The sequence below is a fragment of the Solanum stenotomum genome, chromosome 11, assembly GCF_019186545.1.
Source record: "Solanum stenotomum isolate F172 chromosome 11, ASM1918654v1, whole genome shotgun sequence".
NCBI lineage: Eukaryota > Viridiplantae > Streptophyta > Magnoliopsida > Solanales > Solanaceae > Solanum > Solanum stenotomum.
Window position 1 is genome coordinate 15,202,894 of NC_064292.1, and position 20,888 is coordinate 15,223,781.

At 37.9% G+C, this 20,888-nt stretch overlaps 1 protein-coding gene across 1 annotated transcript; it reads left to right on the top strand.

Annotated features, from left to right (window-relative positions):
- The first annotated feature begins 1,803 nt into the window (after positions 1 to 1,803).
- LOC125845575 (probable glutamate carboxypeptidase AMP1) lies at positions 1,804 to 20,366 on the top strand. The gene is made up of 10 exons (XM_049525109.1): positions 1,804 to 2,786; positions 8,354 to 8,596; positions 9,076 to 9,228; positions 9,323 to 9,391; positions 10,181 to 10,268; positions 10,395 to 10,478; positions 10,714 to 10,802; positions 13,388 to 13,504; positions 19,427 to 19,561; positions 20,032 to 20,366. Exons 1-10 carry the CDS (start codon positions 1,875 to 1,877, stop codon positions 20,209 to 20,211), a joined length of 2,070 nt encoding a protein of 689 aa, XP_049381066.1. The 5' UTR covers positions 1,804 to 1,874; the 3' UTR covers positions 20,212 to 20,366.
- The last annotated feature ends 522 nt before the right edge of the window (positions 20,367 to 20,888 follow it).

Consider the following 20,888-nt stretch of genomic DNA (forward strand, 5'->3'; position numbering starts at 1 on the left):
ACATTCCAATACACATCCACAATCAACACAAACCTCCATCACTTGGAATCACACAATTTTAAGCTCCACATCTCCCAAAATCTCAAAAAGAGGGAATGAGGTCAGGCTGAAATGGTTGTTGGTCTTAAAAGACCAAGCAGTACACCTCCGTGAACGCAGAGGCAAAGCACCACAAGCCTCCGTGAACATGGGGACTAGGTCCGCGAATGCGGAGACCAACCCAAGCTGCACCAACAACGATTGCACCAACATAATGGGCCAAGTGTCCAAAACTTTGAACAATCCCTCAGAATTCATTGTCCAAACAACGCAAACCAAAAGTGCAAACCACTTGGAAACAACATTCTGGACTCAATGGATCGACGAAACAACCAACCAAGGTCGTTTCATCAAAATAGTGACCAAAGTCAATACTTAACTAAGAAATACAAACAAAACACCAAAAGTTGGAAACCCATCCCAATACCTTCGGGAACCGAACCAAAGGTTGTTCAAGACCAAACTCTGCATTCCGGAGCTAACCACGTTGACTAAAATTCAATTCTAAGCGAGTTTACCAAAAAAGTTTATCAAAGTCAAACTTGAAGCAAAACTCTAAAACTAAAACGCCTATTCGCACCAACTCCAAATGAAAGTCTTAAAACTCAAACTGCTCATGACCCTTCCGGAGCTGATGGAATTGACGAAATTCTGTTCTGGCGTCAAAATCTCCGAATGTTGACTAAAGTCAACTATTTCAAGCTTAAAGCCTCCAAACTCAAAAACTCACACTAATGACCCAACGACTGAACTATCAGTCCCAGCAAGTCATAAATGACTTGGGGCCGCTACAGGAAAGATCTAAACATTGAACAGATCAGAAATAACATAAATGACTTGGAGGGTCATTATAACATCCAATACTAAAAGGACTTTCATCTGCGAAAGTCAAGGAACATGAGAAGCCTAAGGGCTCAGAAGATGAGGGCATTAGGCTCACACACTCTGTCATATATAGATACCCTCTCGAGTTGGGCAACGCCAACCCAGAACTCAGGTCGAGAGAAAATTCTCAAATTCACCTCATCTCCAAAGCTCAAAATTAGCAACCAACCAACTCCTCCCTTTTATGCTAACTTCCATTTAACCACACCCAACTCAACTGAATGCAACTGACCAATTTAAGACGAACCAATACCACAAAAATACCATAGAAAGAAGCGACCAACTAACAAGAGAGGATGTTGAATAGCTCATAAGTCAAATTCTCAACTGAATACTCCAAACCCAACACCTTTTAGCCATCAGAGAAAATCCTCTCATCCGGAGCCATACCAACAGTTACCCGCACTATCTGAACACTGCCCACATAACTATGCAACCACATTGAGCCCAACTCTAACAATAACCTTCTACTGATGAATCCTTGGAAAGTAATTTAAAAATCTTGATCGAGACGATCCTGCATTGGAAAGTAATTTAAAAATCTTCTTTTATGAAAATAAAGAAATTAAATATGTGTTAACAAAATAAAAAAATGAAGAAAAACTTAATAGGGAAAAAATGGAGAGAGTCTAGTGGATATGGAAAAAATTTAGGGATTAAAGATTCAACGTTCCCCACTTCACCCCGCCCCTACGCATTGTTGTCCCATTTTAAGACTCATATGGGGCATAGACCCGTGTGCGAGAATATATTCTCTTCGTTTCGACCAAAAAAAGCAAAAAGCAAAAAGCAAATGGAGCAAAAAAATCCACTCAACTCATCAGTTGCTTATTTCCATTATACATAACGCCAAAACAAACAAAACAAAAATGATGTGAAGTTGTGAATATTATTTCCATTACAGTACACACCATTTCTTCCTCCTTCTCTTCCATTCATACAAAATAAAAATGCTTCATCTATGCTCAAACCTCCATTTTTCTATCAAAACATGGAGTTTCCTCTTCATTTTCTTCATTCTAGCTTTCTTTACTACTCTCAACTATCACCATAACTCACCACCAACTTCCCTTTTTTACTTCAACACTTTCATCTCTTCCGCCACTAACTACACCCTCGCTACCTACCTCCGTCACCTCACTCTCCACCCTCATCTTGCTGGTACAACCCCTTCCCTTCATACTGCTCTTTACGTTAAGTCTCATTTCCAATCCTTAAACCTTCAAACCCATGTTACTAATTACACTGTTCTTCTATCATACCCTTTGTTTTCTTCAGTTATTCTCCATTTTCCAAATGGGTCGGTGCTTTCTTTAGCTTTGGATGAGCCGGGTTTTTCTTCAAGTGGGGTTGTAAAGCCCTATCATGCTTATTCACCATCTGGGTCGGCGTACGGTAAGCCGTGCTTTTTGAATTATGGGAGGGAAAAGGACTATATTGCCCTTGGTGCGAATGGGGTGAAGGTTAAAGGATGTGTTGGGATTGTGAGGAGGGGTGGTGGGTTATCGAGGAATGAGATGGTGGAGAAGGCGGCGGCGAGAGGGGTGGAAGCGGTGTTGATGTTTACGGAGGGTGAGTTTGAAGGTGGGGTTGAAAGAGGGACAGTGATGAGTGGTTTAGGGGACCCATTAAGTCCTGGGTGGGGTGGGGTTGAGAATGGGGAGAAGTTGAGAATAGATGACCCTTTGGTGATGCAAAGGTTTCCTAGTATACATTCATTGCCTATATCAATGAAGTCAGCTGAGATTATATTGAAATCACTTGAGGGACCTGAGATGCCTTATGAATGGAGAAAGAGTTTGAGATGTAGTACTAGTGGAAGACTTGGGCCTGGACCCATTATGATCAACTTTACCTACCAGGTTAGTTCACCCCTCTTTGTCATGCTCATTTTTTTTTCCTTTCAATTTCTTGTGTAGAATGTCTTCATTCATTTTGTCCTATACCTTGATTATGACTACTATTATTTGGATGTTTCTAGAATGTCTTCAACTTTTCTATTTCTAGTAAAATGAGATGGATGGAGTTCTCTATTTATTTAAGTTTTTGGGTTTTCCAAAAGTTGTTAGTTGTTAATTTTGGTGAATTTCTTGATAGATGATGGTAAAGATTACTTCTTTGTTCTCATGTCTGCTTTTGGTAAAGAAAGATTGCATTTCCAAATATTGCCCAAGCATCATTTTGGTGAAGTAATGAAATGATATTTGACAATAAGAAACATCTTGAATGTGGGGTGGGTGGTATTGGCTTACGCCATTCTTGATTGTGGGGTGGTAGGTCAGTTTGAGTAGAATAGTTCAGTCTCACCTTAAAGTTATGTTTATCTATCGGGAGGTATAGCTGATAGGGGAAGAGGGATGCTGGAGGATCTGGGCTGTCTTGTAATAGAAAGATGAACCTGAATATTTACGTAGATTGGTTGGAGTAAAGATGATTAACTTTAGGCCATGGTTGACTTTTTGAGTTCATTACACAACTTGTAATGAGGCTTCCCTCTGTAAATACTTGTCAGCAGTTTTGCTGCTGTTTTATACAATACCGTTTACCAACCAAAAAACAAAAAAAGATGCATACCTATGACCGTTTATGGTTGATCGAGCCATCGAGGTTTTGATCAATTGGGCATGCAATGGTAAGTATTCTCAAAACAGGCTTTTACAATTAGCAAATAAAGCAAGTCTGCTTCTGTTGGTTTATCATAAGTATTTCATGATGCTAAAAAATAGAAAGTCTCACAAACACTACGCCTTCCGTTCCAAAATAAGTGGTGTTTTACATAATGAAATAGACATTATGTTCAAGGAGAGCAGATTACATTTTAACATATGGATGCTATCCTGTGTAAACATATCTATTAACTTCTTTTTTTGGGTTCTTCCTGTTCAAGTTTGCCTTCTTCCATTTTTCAAAAGCAAGATGAAAGTTGAGTTGAGCAGTAAAAATGCCTGCCAAGTAGCTATTCATGAATTATTCTTTGAGAAGGTGTAACATAATGTATGCAATTCCGGGGCATTGACCAGCTGCAAGCTGGACTTAATAATTTTCACCATGTCCTGAATATATAGAATGTTTGGTTCACTAGCTACATAAAAAAAGAGAGGATATAACCTTCTTTTAATAGGCCAAACAAAAATACTGTCGGTAATTGTGTATCAGTGTTTGCTATGTTTCCTTTTATCGCTAAAACTAATGATCCAATTAATCAAGATACAAAATGAGAATTGTATCCATATGATTTTGCGTTTCTCCACAAATACCATCATTTGGTTGCTCATTGTTGTCAAACATTAGCTGGCTTGTCAAGCTGATCCAAGGTTGACTTTAGAAAACAGAACATGAGTTTCTAGAGTCTGGATCCTTTTAAGTTGTCTAAACCTACATGCAAGGTTTCTGATATTTTTTAGCTGCTTGATGGTGTTCGTAAACGTGATGGCCAATTTAGGAGAGCTTTAGCGTTTTTGAATTCTTATCCTAGTTGTACTAGTCACATAATATGTGCGCAATTCATACACTTCTCTTAATTTATAAAGGGTCAACATGAGCTTGGTATACAGCTATACCTGATTCCAGGCCTATATCCATGAAGCAACGATAAAATAACTGTGATGTGATGAGGCAGCTTAAGTATATAATGTATCACTCAGCTTTAGAAGTAGAAATATTCAAATCTCAGAGATTTAGATTTCAGAGTTTTGATACCCCAAATCATCGAAAAGATTGCATGGTGCTACACAAATTAGATATGAGAAAATAGTCACCAAAAAAAAACACGGTAGCCCAACTTTTGCTAACATAATGTTGGCAAAACGGGTGGCATATATGGGTAATAGCCTTTCGCCGACAGTGGAGGCTCTTTGATTCTCTACGAAGATCGTAGAGGCTCTGATACCATGTGAGAAATATAAGAAAAGAATATTGTTGAATTGTGTATCTACATTTTTTTTATGACTGTGTATCTACATTATTACACCGAGGCCTTATTTTTATTTTTATTTTTGAAATTAGTAACTTTACACCGAAACCTTATTTATAGACACCACAAACAATCCTTTTCTAAGTAGGATATTATATACTATTTCTATTCCTATTACTATTCCTATTCATATTCCTATTCTAACAAATCCCAAATACCCCAAGAGAATAACCTCACAAGATCACTCCTTTCTTTCACACAAGTGTTTTCCTTTACGCTAAAGGAAAAATAAAGAAAGAGAGCAATGAAATATTTTCATATGCTTCAAGGTGTGTTACAACTAATGGCCGACTTTCCTATTGATACGGATGAAAATGTACTTGTTGATGCCATCAATGATGTTAATAGAAGATACAAACTTCAACATTTCAATGTAAATTTATCAACTTTTATGGCTGCAAAATCTCAACTTTTACGGCTGTCAAATATCAACATTTACAACTACCAAATCTCAACATTTATGGCCGCCAAATCTTTGACAAAAGGAAGAAAAACAACTTTCTTGATCATGGTATGGACCTTCCAGAATCTAAGACAAAATAACAAAGGCCACAACATTACAAATCTCCACCTTGGTCTGTATGTAGCTATGGCATACCCATTTGGTTCAATGGTAAAAGTCACAACTTCTAACTCAACTTCTGGAGCTTCAACATCAGGAGTTTCAACTGTATTATGTTCCAATGAGTTTGGCTTAGAAGGAATGCCAAGCTCCTTATTCATGTTACCTGAACTAGAAGACTCTTTTCTGGGGTATAACATAGAGGATCATAAGATGTATCATGAGAGAACGAAGCATATTGATACCAAGTATCACTTCATCCGAGAAACCATTGTTTAAGGAAAGGTCTTTGTTTAGAAGATTATGAAGTCTCTTCCAGTCAGCAAGTTCAAGCTTTGCTTGACTTGATAGCCGTTTATGAAGAATAATTTAGCCCATATGGGCTTTTGCGGAGAGGATGGAGCAGATTTACTATATTCGCCAGGGTCAGGCCAAGGTAGAGATTTGTAATGTGGCCTTTGTTATTTTGACTTAGATTTTGTAGGGTACTTTTTCTTTCTTTTGTCAAAGATTTGGCAGCCATAAATATTGAGATTTGGCAGTCGTAAATATTGAGATTTGGCAGCCGTAAAAGTTAAGATTTGGCAAGTCATATAAAAGTTGATATGTTTACATTGAAATGTTGATGTTTGTATTTTCTATTGATGTCACTGATGACATCAACAAGTACATTTCATTCCTATAAATAAGGAAATTGGCCATTAGTTGTAACACACCTTGAAGCTCATGAAAGCATTTCATTGCTCTCTTTCTTTGTGTTTCCTTTAGAGTAAAAGAAAACACTTGTGTGAACCCTTTCTTTAGAGTGATCTTGTGAGGTTATTCTCTTGGGGGTATTTGGGATTAATTAGAGTATTTACTCTAATTTTGTATCCTTGTTGATATAGTGAAATTGCTCCTCTCCGCCAGTGGACTTGGTCACACTAATCGAACCACGTCAAATTTGTGTCTTCTTTATTTGCTTTACTTTCGTTATTATCAACTTATGATCGTTTTTACTATTGTCATTATAACATTGTTTGGCTAAATTCTGCACTACCCAAGTTCTCGATCCTAACAAGAACTATGATTTATCGGGTTATAGGCTCAAGGAAAAAGAGGTTGAATAAAGGAGGAGAAAGAAGATGAGAGAAGCAAGAAGATACTGGAAAAAATGAAAATGGGTGAAGAGTTCGATGAAGAAGATAAGAGGAAAAAGAATTGAAAAATAAATTAAAATAAATAAAGTAACAAAAAAATATTTTCAATGTAACAGATGCTCAAAAAACTAAAAAATTCTTAATTTTTGTTTATCTAACGCTCTATTGGAGAGTGAAGTACACTCTCCACGTCACATGGGGTCATAAGGGGGTATTAGGATTTAGGACACCCACCTAATTAAAGTGTATGTTTGAAAATAATGTCATAGTTGGAGGGGGTAATTATGTTTTCTCTTATGGAAACAACTTACTGTTAACACTCTTTCCAAACAAGCCGTGTCACTTTTTTTCCGAAGCTAACCTAGAATGTATCAACTTTTTTCTCGGAGAAAATATCTTTCACGAAGCATTTTAGTGCTTTTCCAATGTCATGTACTAACTAGGTATAGTAGGACCCACTTTATATAAGTTAACATTTCTCAAGGAGTTCATGCTTTTCCTTTGGATTTGCTCATTTAAATAGCATGGATTCCAATTCTTGTTTTAATAGATGTTTTTGTTCAAATTTGGTCATAATAGTCTTCACTTATGCCAAGGCATAGCTGTTTTCTTACCAAAAGAAGTGGATGATTTATTGTTGGATTCTGCTAGGAGCGAGTGACTTGTTAGAACTTAGAACTGCCTCTAACTATTGTCTCACCGCTACTACTTTCATTATCAATATGAATGGTCATAATAGTTATTGCCAAGTTTGCAAGTGTAGCTTAGTGGCGGATTCAGTGGGTTGAGAACCATGAGGTCTCAAGTTCAATTTCTTTTTTTTTTTTGATGACAAGGGAAACCCACAGTCGCTACCCTTTGGGTGCACACAGGGTAAAACCCCTGCTCCTATGCAATAGCTTGCAAACCACATAACCCACACTAGGCAAGCCCAGTGCGACGAGCTCGACCCAGAAGGCAAACCCCTTGCTTTCGCTGGCAAGGGGTTTCGAGCTTGAGACCTCCAACATGGAAGTCTCAAGCCCAAACCACTGGGCCACCCCAAAGGGTGGTCTCAGGTTCAATTTCTAGCAGAGGCAAAAACACTAAGTGGTTTCATATCCTATACGTGCCTTGGTGGATAGAGTTACTCGGTACTTGTGCTGGTAGTAGGTACCCTGTGGAATCTGTCGAGGTGTCCTCCAGCTGTCCCCGACACCACAGTTATCAAAAATTTTTTTATTGCCAAGCTCAAAATTATGTGATTTTTCAAAGATACTAACATTTCCATGAATGTTATGAAGTGCTTAAAAGGTTAAATATGTTCTTTGGATGATAGAAAGGAAAAGTTGCTCGTGATAGTTATTTCTCCATTGTCACACAATGGTTAATTAGATCGGCATTTTAAATGGCATTCTTTAGGCTCCCCTAAGACTAACATGCATGAGTCAAATACATATTAGGAAAGTCATATTGGTCAAAGGAACTTTCTCTTATTGAACATCTCCTGGTCTCAGTTGTTTAATCCAATCTTTGAAGAGATATGCAGTTCATCAAAGAAATAGATCTTTTTCAATTTTCACCTGCCAATTCTCTCAAGATATATTACCTAATTTTACAGCGTGTGCATTTATGTAACCATTAACTTTAATTGATTCTTTTCAATTTAACGACTAAAGTTACCCAACAAAATGGTATATATACGGATTTGCCCAGACCAGAAGCAGGTTAGCTCAGAAATTTATTGAAGTGTTTCTGCATTATTTCTGATTCCAGGGTGAGAAAAAGATGGCAACAGTTCATAATGTTTTTGCTGTCATACGGGGATCACAAGAGCCTGATCGTTTTGTACTTCTTGGAAACCATAGAGATGCATGGACTTATGGAGCAGTTGACCCCAATAGTGGAACCGCTGCCCTGCTTGACATTGCTCGTAGATATGCTCTTCTCATGCGTTTGGGTTGGAATCCTCGGAGAACAATCATTCTCTGCAGTTGGGATGCAGAAGAGTTTGGGATGGTAGGTAATGTTCTATCTCCAGAAGTCACCAGCATGTTCTGCTGTCTGATGGTAGGATCAGGTGCAATAGCTAGAATTGACTGAGAGATTATTCTGTCCAACTTGTTTTACCCCCTCTTTAGAAATATGTATGCTAATTCGAAAAATAGACTTGTGATTCTCTTTAATCACTTCTTGTTCTGCTATTAAACATGAATATTATGTGGACGCGACCTGTGAATCTGGCTGGATGATTAAACGGTAGGATTGACCATAAAGTAAGAAAGTTTTTTGAGTGGCTATAGTTTATAGGCCTTTATGCATGTTTTGTGGCTTGGACTCTATTTAACAGAGAGAGTGCAGAATAGCCTATCACAGATATTCTGGAACCTGATTCTGGGCTAATGTCATATTAGACTGCTTCCTCAAAGCTACCAGAGTTATTGTAATGATCTTTACTTTTGTTTTGCACTCATCTTGTTCTCTCTTCATGGATTCAGATTGGATCAACTGAATGGGTTGAGCAGAATCTTGTCAACCTTGGATCTAAATCTGTGGCCTATCTAAATGTGGATTGTGCAGTTCAAGGCCCTGGGTTTTTTCCCAGTACGACTCCTCAGTTGGACAATCTGCTTACCGAAATCACCAAGAAGGTAAGCCTGCTATGCTATCAGTCAGTGGAAGTTCTAGACAATGATGCCTTTTAATCTGATGTTTTAGCTAATTGTATTTGATTTGCTGGATAAGGTTAATGATCCAGACTCAGAGGGCATGACTCTTTATGAAAGATGGACAGCTGCTAATAGAGGTATCAAGGTAATTTTCTCATTTGCTGTTTTTTGTTATTTCTTTACACAATCTTTCATCAAGCAAATTATAGGTGTAGCGTATACTGCGTTACACTAGAATTCTTCTTGTCTTATCTATCAAATAGGAATACTGAATACTGAGATTTTGTTGAAAAGGAAAATCTATTTACCATAAAAATAGAACTAAGAGGATACTTCCTGATCAATTAGAATTTTATAAAAGAAAATGGTCAAGATTACCTGTATATCTAAAGGGATGTTTTGGATGCAGTATTTTATGCACATATGACTATGGGTTTTGCATACAAGTTATTATTTCATATATATTCTGAGAGTTGTTGCATATGGGATAAAACTTCTATAAGTATAATGCGTTGACTCATAAAATCATCATTTCTTGTGTCAGTATTTACCATTTCCTGTAAGGTTGGNCCCCCCCCCCCCCCCCCCCTGTTTTCCACCACTAAGTGTGAAGCATTTTTGAAATGGGAAGTGACTTACAAATTTGGTTGAGCAAGTGCCCCTCATTGCAAGTCTTTGCATTTGGAAAGAGTTCTTTATCCTCTGTAATAGCATTTTCTAGGAGACTGAAATGTATGGTACCTATCTTCAATAATAAGATCCCTTCTGTAACCAATTCTAAATGTTGCTAAAATTCTGTTTCTCCTTGGTTTCTGGCATGGACAAATGAGGGATTCCCTTGCATCCATTTGTTTCCGTGATTTATTGTCCTCTTTATCTTCTCTTCTGTACTCTTCTAAGCTGCGTGCAAGTGTGATGGTCTTTGCAATTGCAGATTCAACGGCTTAGTGGAGTAGATTCAGACTTTGCCCCATTTTTGCACCATGCAGGTGTTCCTTCTGTTGATCTGTACTATGGCAGAGGTATAGTGCTTCCATTCTTAGCTAAACCAGACCAAACCCAAAATCATCCAAACAGTGGGATTTCAGTGCATCCAAGGTGCATTGTGCCCCATATATTCTGTAAATGATTTCTTTGTTCTCTTGCAGATTTTCCAGTATATCACACAGCATTTGATTCCTACAACTGGATGGTAAATTTTGGGGATCCATTCTTTCAACGGCATGTGGCAGGTAGTTACTTATTTTATGTAGCTTTAAATGTTTCTGTGGCTTATTCGAAGCTACCAGCTTTGTATATATGTTAGATGCATCTATATAACTTAAAGGTATTTCTTAATATCTAAAATTGCATATGTTTGATCTACATTGATACAGGTTTTTAGGGTTTCATTTTTTATCTTTGGATTTTGATGTCATGCTATGGAGATGACAAGCTTTTCTTTGTTTCTCCTCCCTTTGCTCACAGTGACAGGAGTGTGGGGACTTCTTGCGCTTCGCCTGGCTGAGGATCCGATTTTACCTTTTAACTATCTTCCATATGCTGCTGAGCTGCAGGTAAAGAAAGTTTAAATTTTGAGGGTTTCACTTTTGGAAGCATAAGCTATTGTTAATACCTCTGACCTATAATTAAGATGAATATGTTGGAGTGATTTGTTGCTCCCAAATGCAAATGCACGTGGTCACCAAGTAATACAATGACTCAAAAGTCGGATATTGAACCACAATGACTTGCTTTTTCAATTTATTTGATTAACTTCTACTAATTAATTGCGCAAGTATTTTCACCACAAGTTGATTTTAATCTACAGCACAAAATAAATGATTTTTGTGTGTTTGGTAGGTGGAGGAAAACATTTTACTGGAAATATTTTCCAATTTTCATATAATTGGTTGATCAAAATGTTTTGAAAACATGCCCCCAAGGCCTAGCTCGAGTGGCAAAAGATGGAGGATTTGTGGCTTAGGTCGCAGGTTTAAGCCCCACACCATGCAAAGCGAAGCCCAGTATTTAAGTGGAGAAGGGTAGAGGGGCGGGCCCATTATCCACCGAGTTTATAAGGCTGTGATTGGTCCAAAGGGCAGGTCACAGACGGATTTCTGGTTATCAAAAAAAAAAAAGTTTTGAAAACATAATAAGCTTCTTAAAAATGAGGAAAATGACTTCCCTAATGGAAGTAGGGAAAACAAGTTGCATAATTGAGGTTCCATGTTTATTGTCTCCTCCCCTCTCATCCAACCCTCACCCCTTGACCATCCCACCCCCTGCCACCCCTGAACCCCACTCCCCATCCCTACCCGCCTCCATAACTTTCTGCTAGATAACATATAAATGCTCTTGTTATAATATTTTTTTACTTACTTACCAAACACTAAAAAATTGTAAGAGACCCACTTACTTACCAAGAAAACATTTTCCTTCATACCAACCACACCCTTAAATTAATTATCACTTATATATATCAAGAGTTGAAACGTTGGGATTTAACAAAATAAAAGATAAGACTCAAGCGTTATGGATCCTATATGTCTGTGGTCATGAATTTAACACAAACACATTCAAACTCCCGTATATTAACCGAACAAGGCGAACTAAGTATATGCCTATCCTAGATGCAAATCCACCCCCTGATGTCTGGAGTTGAGATTTTGTTCTACTTAACCTTATTGCATGTCCTAGACTCCCACTTTCGTGTTCAATCTAAGATTCAAAGATGTATGCTATTGGTCGCAAAACAATATAACAATTAAACTCAAGGTTAAATAAATAGCTCATACAATTAATTTCTAAAACATCAATAAGTTCATACAACAATAATCATGCAACTACCATAACCCAGGAATAAGGAATTAGCCGCTCATGTTCATAACAACAACCGAGAGAATGTGATTATGCACATAAACATCTAAGAAAGATGAAAAGAAGTAAAAACCAAGGGATCTGTGGCCACAAGTGCAAAACTCTTGGCAAAATGTCAGAACCCCTTCAAAAATGACCTTGGAGTCTATCTATTGACTAGGAAAAACATTCAGATGAACTCTCCTAGTCAAACTTGGAATCAGCCAGAATTAGACTTTGATCCACCTTTCATCGCAGCCCATTGCCCATCGCATTATTTCACCGTGTTGGGTGATGCGCCGCACTAACTCTTTGCCATCTCTTGACTTTGAAAAATTCTTGAGCCTCCCATGTTTCACCACCCTGCACTGGCCATCGCGGTGAAATTTACCACATTGGTCACTGCGAATCTGTGGGGAGCACTGTCTTCTTCTCCTTGAGACTTGGAGCCTGTTTGGATGAGAGCTTATTTTTGTTATTTTGGCTTAAAAGACTTTTTGATCTTTACCCAAACACTATAAAAGTGCTTAAAAGCTATTTTGGCATAAAATCACCTAAAATAAGCCAATCCAAATATGCTCCAAGTCAAAATTCTGAGGGCCTTCCATTTCCTCACCACGTCGTGCTGGCCATCACACTGAGTGATATTGTATTGGGTAGTGCAATGCGGTGAACTTGCACTTCATCCACACTTAGCCAGATTTCTCTAGGTTTTTCCAATTCTTGTTCATTTTCGTCCAAAAACACCTATATTCGCAAATAAAGCCCAAATTAGTTTGATATCTCATAATCAACATAAGTTAGGTATATTTATTACTAATTCATATCAAAACAAGGTAGAAATGCAAATAAAGTAGTGCGTAAAGATGTATAAATATACCTAACATCATGATTGTTCTTTGAAGAAGGATTTATATCCACGCCATACATTGAATACCTTCTGTATTCATCTGTCACATATGCTATATTGTGTTAATTTGGTCATGACATCCTTTTTATGCTTGGCCCTTGTGATTGCTCTCAAGCAAACTCACTTGAATGCATTTATTAATTCCTTATAGAAGAAGCAAAAATAAACAACTTTCTTTATACTATGTGACTGACCCTGAAAAATGCATGATTTCTTAAGATTAGGAGATGAACACAACAATATTAATGCTTGCTTTATTGAAGATCATAATCTACATCCTCTTTTAAAGTCATGGACTTATCTGCTGTGGTCTTGTTTTCAATGAACACCACACAAGCTCTCTACTTCTCCCTACTCACCCTTGTCTATGGGTTAATGTCTACAAATTTACAGGACTATACCCGTATCCTGAGTAAGTTGTTGGAAGGAAGAAACATCTCGTTGCATCCTATTACTGCTGCCACTCAAGAACTTGCAGCTGCAGCTAAAGAAACTCTAGATGAAGCAAAGGTTAGATATTAAACTCTGTTGCACAATTTTACTTCCTTTCTTCTAAAGTAGTTGTGGTCAGATACTGAGCATCAGGAAGTGATGGAGAAAAAATTATGGAATGGGGTCCCAAAATACATGAAGGTTTTACTGCTACTTTTTCCTCTTTTAATTGTAATTATAATCTTCAAAAGTACTGCAAATTTTTTTTTGATGAAGTAAGGAGATTGCATTAGAAGGCATCAAGAAGATGCAAGGCAAAAAATTACAGCAAAAAGAAGGGGTCTGCTCCTGTACAAGAATTTACTAAATAACTAAAGAGCAGACATAGTCCAAAAAAAGATCAACAGTGGTTACAGGGGCCTGGTTGAAACCAACTATATAAGAAGTCTAAACAGTTGGATTTTACAATGCCATTACGAATTGAAATCCCATCAAAACATCTACGATTCCTTTCATTCCAGATGCACCAATAGCAGCAGGCACCATACGCCATGTTTTTTTGATGGGTTTCCCAACCCTCCACGAACACCAGCTCTCATAGGCTTCTTTAATACTATTTGGCATGACCCAGGCAACTCCAATAACTGATAAGAACATACTCCATATGCCACCAGCTCCCATATGCTCTGCAAGTTTTAATGAGATAGTTATTGGAGTTCTCCTCTTAACCCAGATTCCTATCTCCTTTATACATGGTATGTTGCAAGTGAATCAGCAAAGTAACAAGATTAGCTGAGGTGGCAAAAGTTAGTTAAGAATTGCTGAGTTGGCAAAATTCTGTCAGCGCTGTTAGGAATTAGTTGCTACAGCAAGCCACAGTGCAGTTAGTTACAAACAGTTAGTCGATTGATTCAATTTAGCTTTAGCTTATATACCAGTTGTAGATGAAATTGTAATTCATTGTTGGATGAAATAAACTCTACTTCTCCCTTTTCTTAATACAAATTCTTAGCTAATCTTCTCGGACGAAGTCCCTGAACTTGGCATTCATCTTCCTCGAGATTCTCCTGGATTAGTCGAATTCACTGTTTGTGCATCAATTGTTATCAGAGCCATCATTCTTTGGCATGGCTATGCTGAGACGAAGCAAGAATCAAGAAAGACCAGTAGAAGGAATGGAGGATAGATTTCTGCAGATTCAGGAGCAATTGCAGAAATTGATGGAGGGCATGTCTAGTATTCATGGTCGCAATACTCAAACAGAAAAGGAATTGGGTGAGATCAAGGAAGCAATTGGATATATGAGTACAAAGGAAAAGGATGAAGAGCTTGGGAGAGTAGAATCTTCGAATGCAAGAGAGTGTTTGGTAGAATGACAACGTGAGGGGAAATCACATAATACTCCATGAGGATAAAATTAATCTCATGGAATGTTAGGGGGCTGAATGAACAGGGAAAGAGAAGGGTGGTACAAAACCTGTTGCAGGACTGGAAAGCAGACATTCTCTGCCTCCAGGAAACTAAATTAGAAGGCGATGTACAGGACTTAGTTAAACAAATTTGGGCAGGGAGATGGATTAAATATGCTTGTTTAGAGGCCAGTGGAACCAGAGGAGGAATCCTGATGTTATGGGATTTCCAGAATGTGGGAAGGGGAAATTATGCAAGTTGGAGCCTATACTCTCTCTTGTAAATTCAAAGCTCAGACAAGCACTTTTGAATGTCATATAACCGGAGTGTATGCTCCGAATAGTAGAGTGGAGAGGAGGTTTGTATGGGAAGAACTGGCTGATGTAAGAGGCTTGATGGATGGTCCATGGGCTGTTTGTGGTTACTTTAATGTCTGTAGATTTCCTTCTGAAAAAAGGGAGTGCAACAGGTTAAACTCAGCAATGAGAGAGTTCTCAGAATGCATTGAAGACATGGACCTCATTGATCTGCAATTAAGTGGTGGAAGGTATACCTGGTACAAGGGTGATAACCATATCACAGCATCCAGGATAGACAGGATTATGGTCTCCACAGAATGGAATAATCTTTTCACCAACATAAAGCAAACCACTATGCAAAGAGTGACTTCTGATCATGTTCCTATAGCCTTGTTGTGTGGACATTGGGAACAATCTAAATCCTATTTTAAGTTCGAAAATTGGTGGCTGAACCAAGAAGGATTTGTTGAAAGAATTAAGGTCTGGTGGAATGATTTTGAGTTCTATGGGAAGCCAGATTACATCTTAGCATGCAAACTCAAAGCCCTCAAAGGGAAATTGAAAGAATGGAGCAGATATGAACAAGGTAATCTGAAATTGCAAAAGAACAACCTTCTCAATCAGATGGCTGAGTTAGAATCACATCAGAGCAACAGAATTTTAACTGAGGAGGAGATAGAAAAAAAAGCCACACTTTTCATGGAGTATGAGGGGTGTTTGAAGAATGAGGAAGTGGCCTGGAGACAGAGATCAAGGGCTTTGTGGCTCAAGGAAGGGGATAGGAATACAAAGTTTTTCCACCAAACAGCTAATGCCCACAAGAGATGCAACCATATTGATCAACTGGAAGTACAGGGAGAGACTATAACAGAGCCAGACAGAATTAAGGAAGAAATTATTTCTTTCTACAAAAAGATGTATATAAAACCTGAAGGTTGGAGACCCTCTGTAAATATCAGCAACCATCCTACCATTACAGAGGGTGAAAATGAAGCATTGCAGGCAGATTTTGAGGAACAAGAAGTACTTGAGTGTTTAAAAATGTGTGCTATAGACAAAGCCCCTGGTCCTGATGGATACACAATGGGATTCTTTCTAAAATGTTGGGAGATCATTAAACATGACATTATGGGGGCTCTCCACAATTTTCATTCAACTGGGATGTTTGAAAAGAGCTATAATGCAACATACATAGCACTGATTCCTAAAAAGATAGGAGCAAAGGAACTCAAGGACTTCAGACCCATCAGCTTAATTGGAAGCTTCTATAAGCTACTGTCCAAGGTTTTGACCGAAAGGTTGAAGAGAGTTGTGGATAAGCTGGTAGACAAACAACAGATGGCTTTTATTAGAGGCAGACAGATAATGGATGCAGTGCTTATAGCTAATGAAGCAATTGATTCTAGAGTGTCCCAGAAGAAACCTGGTATACTATGCAAACTTGATATTGAGAAAGCATATGACCATGTGAATTGGGATTTCATTCTAAGTATGCTGAGACAAATGGGATTTGATAGCAGATGGATCAGTTGGATCAAGTTTTGTATTTCAACTGTTAAGTTTTCAGTACTCGTCAATGGGTCTCCTGAAGGCTTTTTCAGTGCACACAGAGGAATCAGGCAAGGGGATCCCTTATCACCCTTCCTGTTCATCATAGCTATGGAGGGGCTTAACAATATGTTGAAGATAGCCAAGACAACAGGAAGAATACAGGGATTTGAAGTCAGTAAGGTTGCTGGGAATAGTATGGAGATCACACACCTACAGTATGCTGATGATACACTAATTTTTTGTGGGGCTGAGGAGGAGCAGCTGCTGATTTTGAGACTCATACTAGTCTACTTTGAAGCCATATCTGGACTACATATAAACTGGAACAAAAGCCATTTGTATCCAATTAATGTGGTTTCGGATATGGAACACCTCTCACAAACCTTGGGAGGAGTGACAGGTACTCTGCCATCAGTATACTTGGGCATGCCTTTGGGGGCAAAGTCTGGAGCCATAGACATTTGGAACCCAATATTGGAGAAATGTGAAAAGAAACTAGCCAGATGGAGATCACAGTACCTCTCCTTGGGAGGTAGATTAACTCTGATAAACTCTGTTCTGGATGCTCTCCCTACATATATGCTATCTATCTTCCATATTCCCCAATCAGTAGTTCAGAGTTTGGACAAAATTAGAAGAAACTTCTTGTGGCAAGGAAATAAGGAAAGAAAAGGCTTTCACTTAGTCAAGTGGAAGAACATCATCAGAAGTAAGATGCAAGGTGGATTAGGTATCAAGAATCTCAAAAACCATAGCAAAGCTCTGAAGGTGAAATGGCTATGGAGGTACCATCAGGAGGACCAAGCACTATGGTATAGGGTGATCAACAACAAGTATGAGGAGCTAAATAAATGGGTAACCAAAGAGGTAAATACCCCCAATGGGATTAGCCTTTGGAAATCCATCAGAATATTTTGGCCTTTTCTCAGTAATCAGTCTACTGTCAAGGTACAAAATGGAAGAAAAACTAGTTTTTGGTTTGATAAATGGTTGGGTGGTATGAGCCTCAAAGATCGTTTTCCTGACATCTTTACATTGGCTCAACACCAACAGAAGACTGTCGCTGAAATGTGGACACAACAAGGCTGGGATCTGATCCTCAGAAGAAATCTGAATGACTGGGAAATTCCCAGAATACTTGAATTGTTTAAGGTTCTGGAGAATTTTCAAGGTATACAAACAGGCGAGGATTATTTATGGTGGCAAGGGCACAATAAAGGTAGTTACAAAGTGAAAGAAGGATACAAACAGATAAGTCCTGGTGGCATTCAAGACTTCAAATGGCCTTGGAAGCAAATCTGGAGGACCAAAGTGCCACACAAAGTGGCATGCTTTACATGGCTACTAGCCAATAAAGCAGTTTTGACATTGGATAATGTGGCCAAGAGAGGAATCTCTCTATGTAACAGATGTTCCTTATGTGGTAAGGCTAATGAGACAGTGAGACATCTCTTCTTACATTGCAACTTTACTGAGCAGCTGTGGCAGATTTTCCTTAATCTCAGAGGCATATCTTGGTGTATGCCTAGCAAGATTGATGAGACTCTATTCAGTTGGGAGATGGCTGGAGTTGGGGCTACAAACAGAGAAAGATGGAGGATGATCCCTGCTAGTATTTGGTGGACTATATGGAGGGAGAGAAACGAGAGATGTTTTGAGAATAGGAACAACAACTTGCAGGAAGTAAAGCTTAAGTGTGTTTTGTTGTTCTGCTTTTGGTGTACAAATGTCTACTCCAATGAAACTGAGTCAATCATAGATGGTTTAGGATCCATTTAGGTCTGGTTCAGTTTTTGGATAGATTATACTTCCTTTCTGCTTTTGTAAATATGGTTTTTCAGTACTACCTAAGTACTAAATGAAATACAAATGTTACCAGTTTCAAAAAAAAGATAGTTGCTACAGTATGCTTCAGTGCAGTTAGTAACAAAACAGTTACTCGATTGTATCAATTTAGCTTTAGATTATATACCAGTTGTAGATGGAATTTTAATTCATTGTTGGATTAAATAAACTCCTCTCTCTTTTCTTAATTCAAATTCTTAGCTGATCTTCTCGGGCTAAGCTTATTTGGATTGGCTTATTTTAGGTAAAATAGCTTTTAAGCACTTTGGTGGTGTTTGGGTAAAATAAAAATAAGCACTTGTTTTTAAGCCAAAATAACAAAATAAGCCAAAAGCCACAAGTTAGAAATTTTAACTTGTGACTTTTGGCCTATAAGTCATAAGCCTAAAGCTAATCCAAACAGGCTCTAAGCCCCTGAACTTGGCATTCATCTTCCTCGATATTTTATCTCCTGGATCAGTCGAATTCACTGTTTGTGCATCATGGTATTCTGTACTAATCCTACATAAACAGTTGTATTTTGTGGAACATAGAGATTAAACATGAACGAGATATCCTCAGAATAAATACTGAAGGTAAAAAAGGTGAAACAAAACATGATGCCTTTGTTTTCGGTTACCTGCATTTCTGTAAGCAAAGTTTATAACATAAGCTGACAATCGGCATGTGTTCCGTAAAACAAATATTCAGTGGGTGATTTGAGTAAAAATAAGGAAACAAGGATCAAGGATTGCACCTTTTTCCCACTACTCGTGCTTTTATTTTGTGTGGGATGGACATATAGAAAAATTTCAACTATATTTTATGTTTTGCTTGCTTCTTATTTTAAGATATTTTCTTTAATTATCACTCATGAATTCATATTCACTCAGCTCCTCTGTATTCGTAAACCTAGAAACTGAAAGAAGATAAATCCACGGACGAGCACACAGCACTGAAACGACGAATATTAAACGACCGGCTCATGTTTGCTGAGAGGGGCTTTTTGGATGCAGAAGGGCTTCAGGGAAGACCATGGTTTAAGCATATGGTAAGCTTTTTCTCCCTTTCGGTATATTTGAGATTTCACAAATTATCATTGTTTTCCTTGTGTGTTCATTACCTCACAAGATTTGGATCTCCTCTCATATCACCCTTGGATATGTGTGGAATCCCATAGGAAATCCTCATTCACTCCGCTCCGTGAAAACTATGATAGTTTTGACTGTTGTAATTTTATAGCTAAAGAACGCCACCTCTGAGTGACTTTGTTTTAGGACCATTTTCATCGAATTGATCTGCTTCAAATGTCACCCCTAAATGGACATGTAGAAGAGCACATTATGTATTCTAGTCTCCACAGCCATTGGCATTGACTAAGAAAATCTATTATGAGAATGAAACTTTGTGAAATGATAAAATTGTCATTTTAGATGATTTACAGCGCCACCACAAACAATGTCTGGGAAGATGGCACTGGTCTTGTATCTGTTTAGTAAGTGTTTTGAGTTTGGAATGCAGGTTTATGGGCCTCGTAATGACGGTGAAAGTGAGTTAGATTTCTTTCCTGGAATAGCAAATGCAATATCTAAATCGTCAGGCGGTGGAGAGCAGAATGCAGCAATTCAGCATGAGATTTGGAGAACTGCTAGGGCCATACAAAGAGCTGCTCATGCTCTTAAGGGTGAACTTATTACCTGAAAGAGAATGCTTACATTCAAAAGCATATACTCATACTTGTACATACTCTTTTCACCTTCTTTTTTTTTTAATAATTTGTAATTAGAGTATTGAAGTTTTATAGGATTTTTCTCTTTACTTTTTTTCACTCTATGGAGTTTGATACTTTCTTTCTTTGCTTTTGGATTTTTAGTACTACTATGATTGATACAATTCAACATTAGGCAACTATATTAGCAAATACATGAGATAAAAAGGATTGAATTTTTAAAAATGTATTGCAAATTATTGGAAGTTTGCAAACAAAGATCAGTTAAAATTTGCTCATTCTCAACAACTCCAAAATCTTTATAGATAGAACGTATAGCGAATTTCCAACTTGGGGATGAATGATATCCGAAAAATAACTTAGTTACTCCAAGAATAAACAAAGTTTTTGTTGTGTCACTTAGTTATATAGGAATTCCTGACCCCAAGAGTTAAGAAAAGCAAGTTTTTCCTTACCCAAAATTGAATGCCCGCTTAGAATAATAAAATAAATGATGTTTGTTGAGAAGTGTAAAATCGTACCCATACGATTCTCATTTTGTATCTTGATTAATTGGATCATTTCTTTATGGATTCCTATCTCAAACTTTTCGAAATGTGTTTCTAAGTACTCCTTGATCATTTTGTCCAAGAAGAGGAGTTCCTCTAAT

Excerpts from the sequence above, each read along its gene's own strand:
- LOC125845575 (XM_049525109.1), top strand. The coding sequence starts at position 1,875 with ATGCTTCATCTATGCTCAAACCTCCATTTTTCTATCAAAACATGGAGT. Across the intron at positions 9,392-10,180 it reads CTGCTAATAGAGGTATCAAG|ATTCAACGGCTTAGTGGAGT; the intron begins GTAATTTTCTCA and ends TTGCAATTGCAG. Across the intron at positions 13,505-19,426 it reads AAACTCTAGATGAAGCAAAG|AAACTGAAAGAAGATAAATC; the intron begins GTTAGATATTAA and ends TCGTAAACCTAG.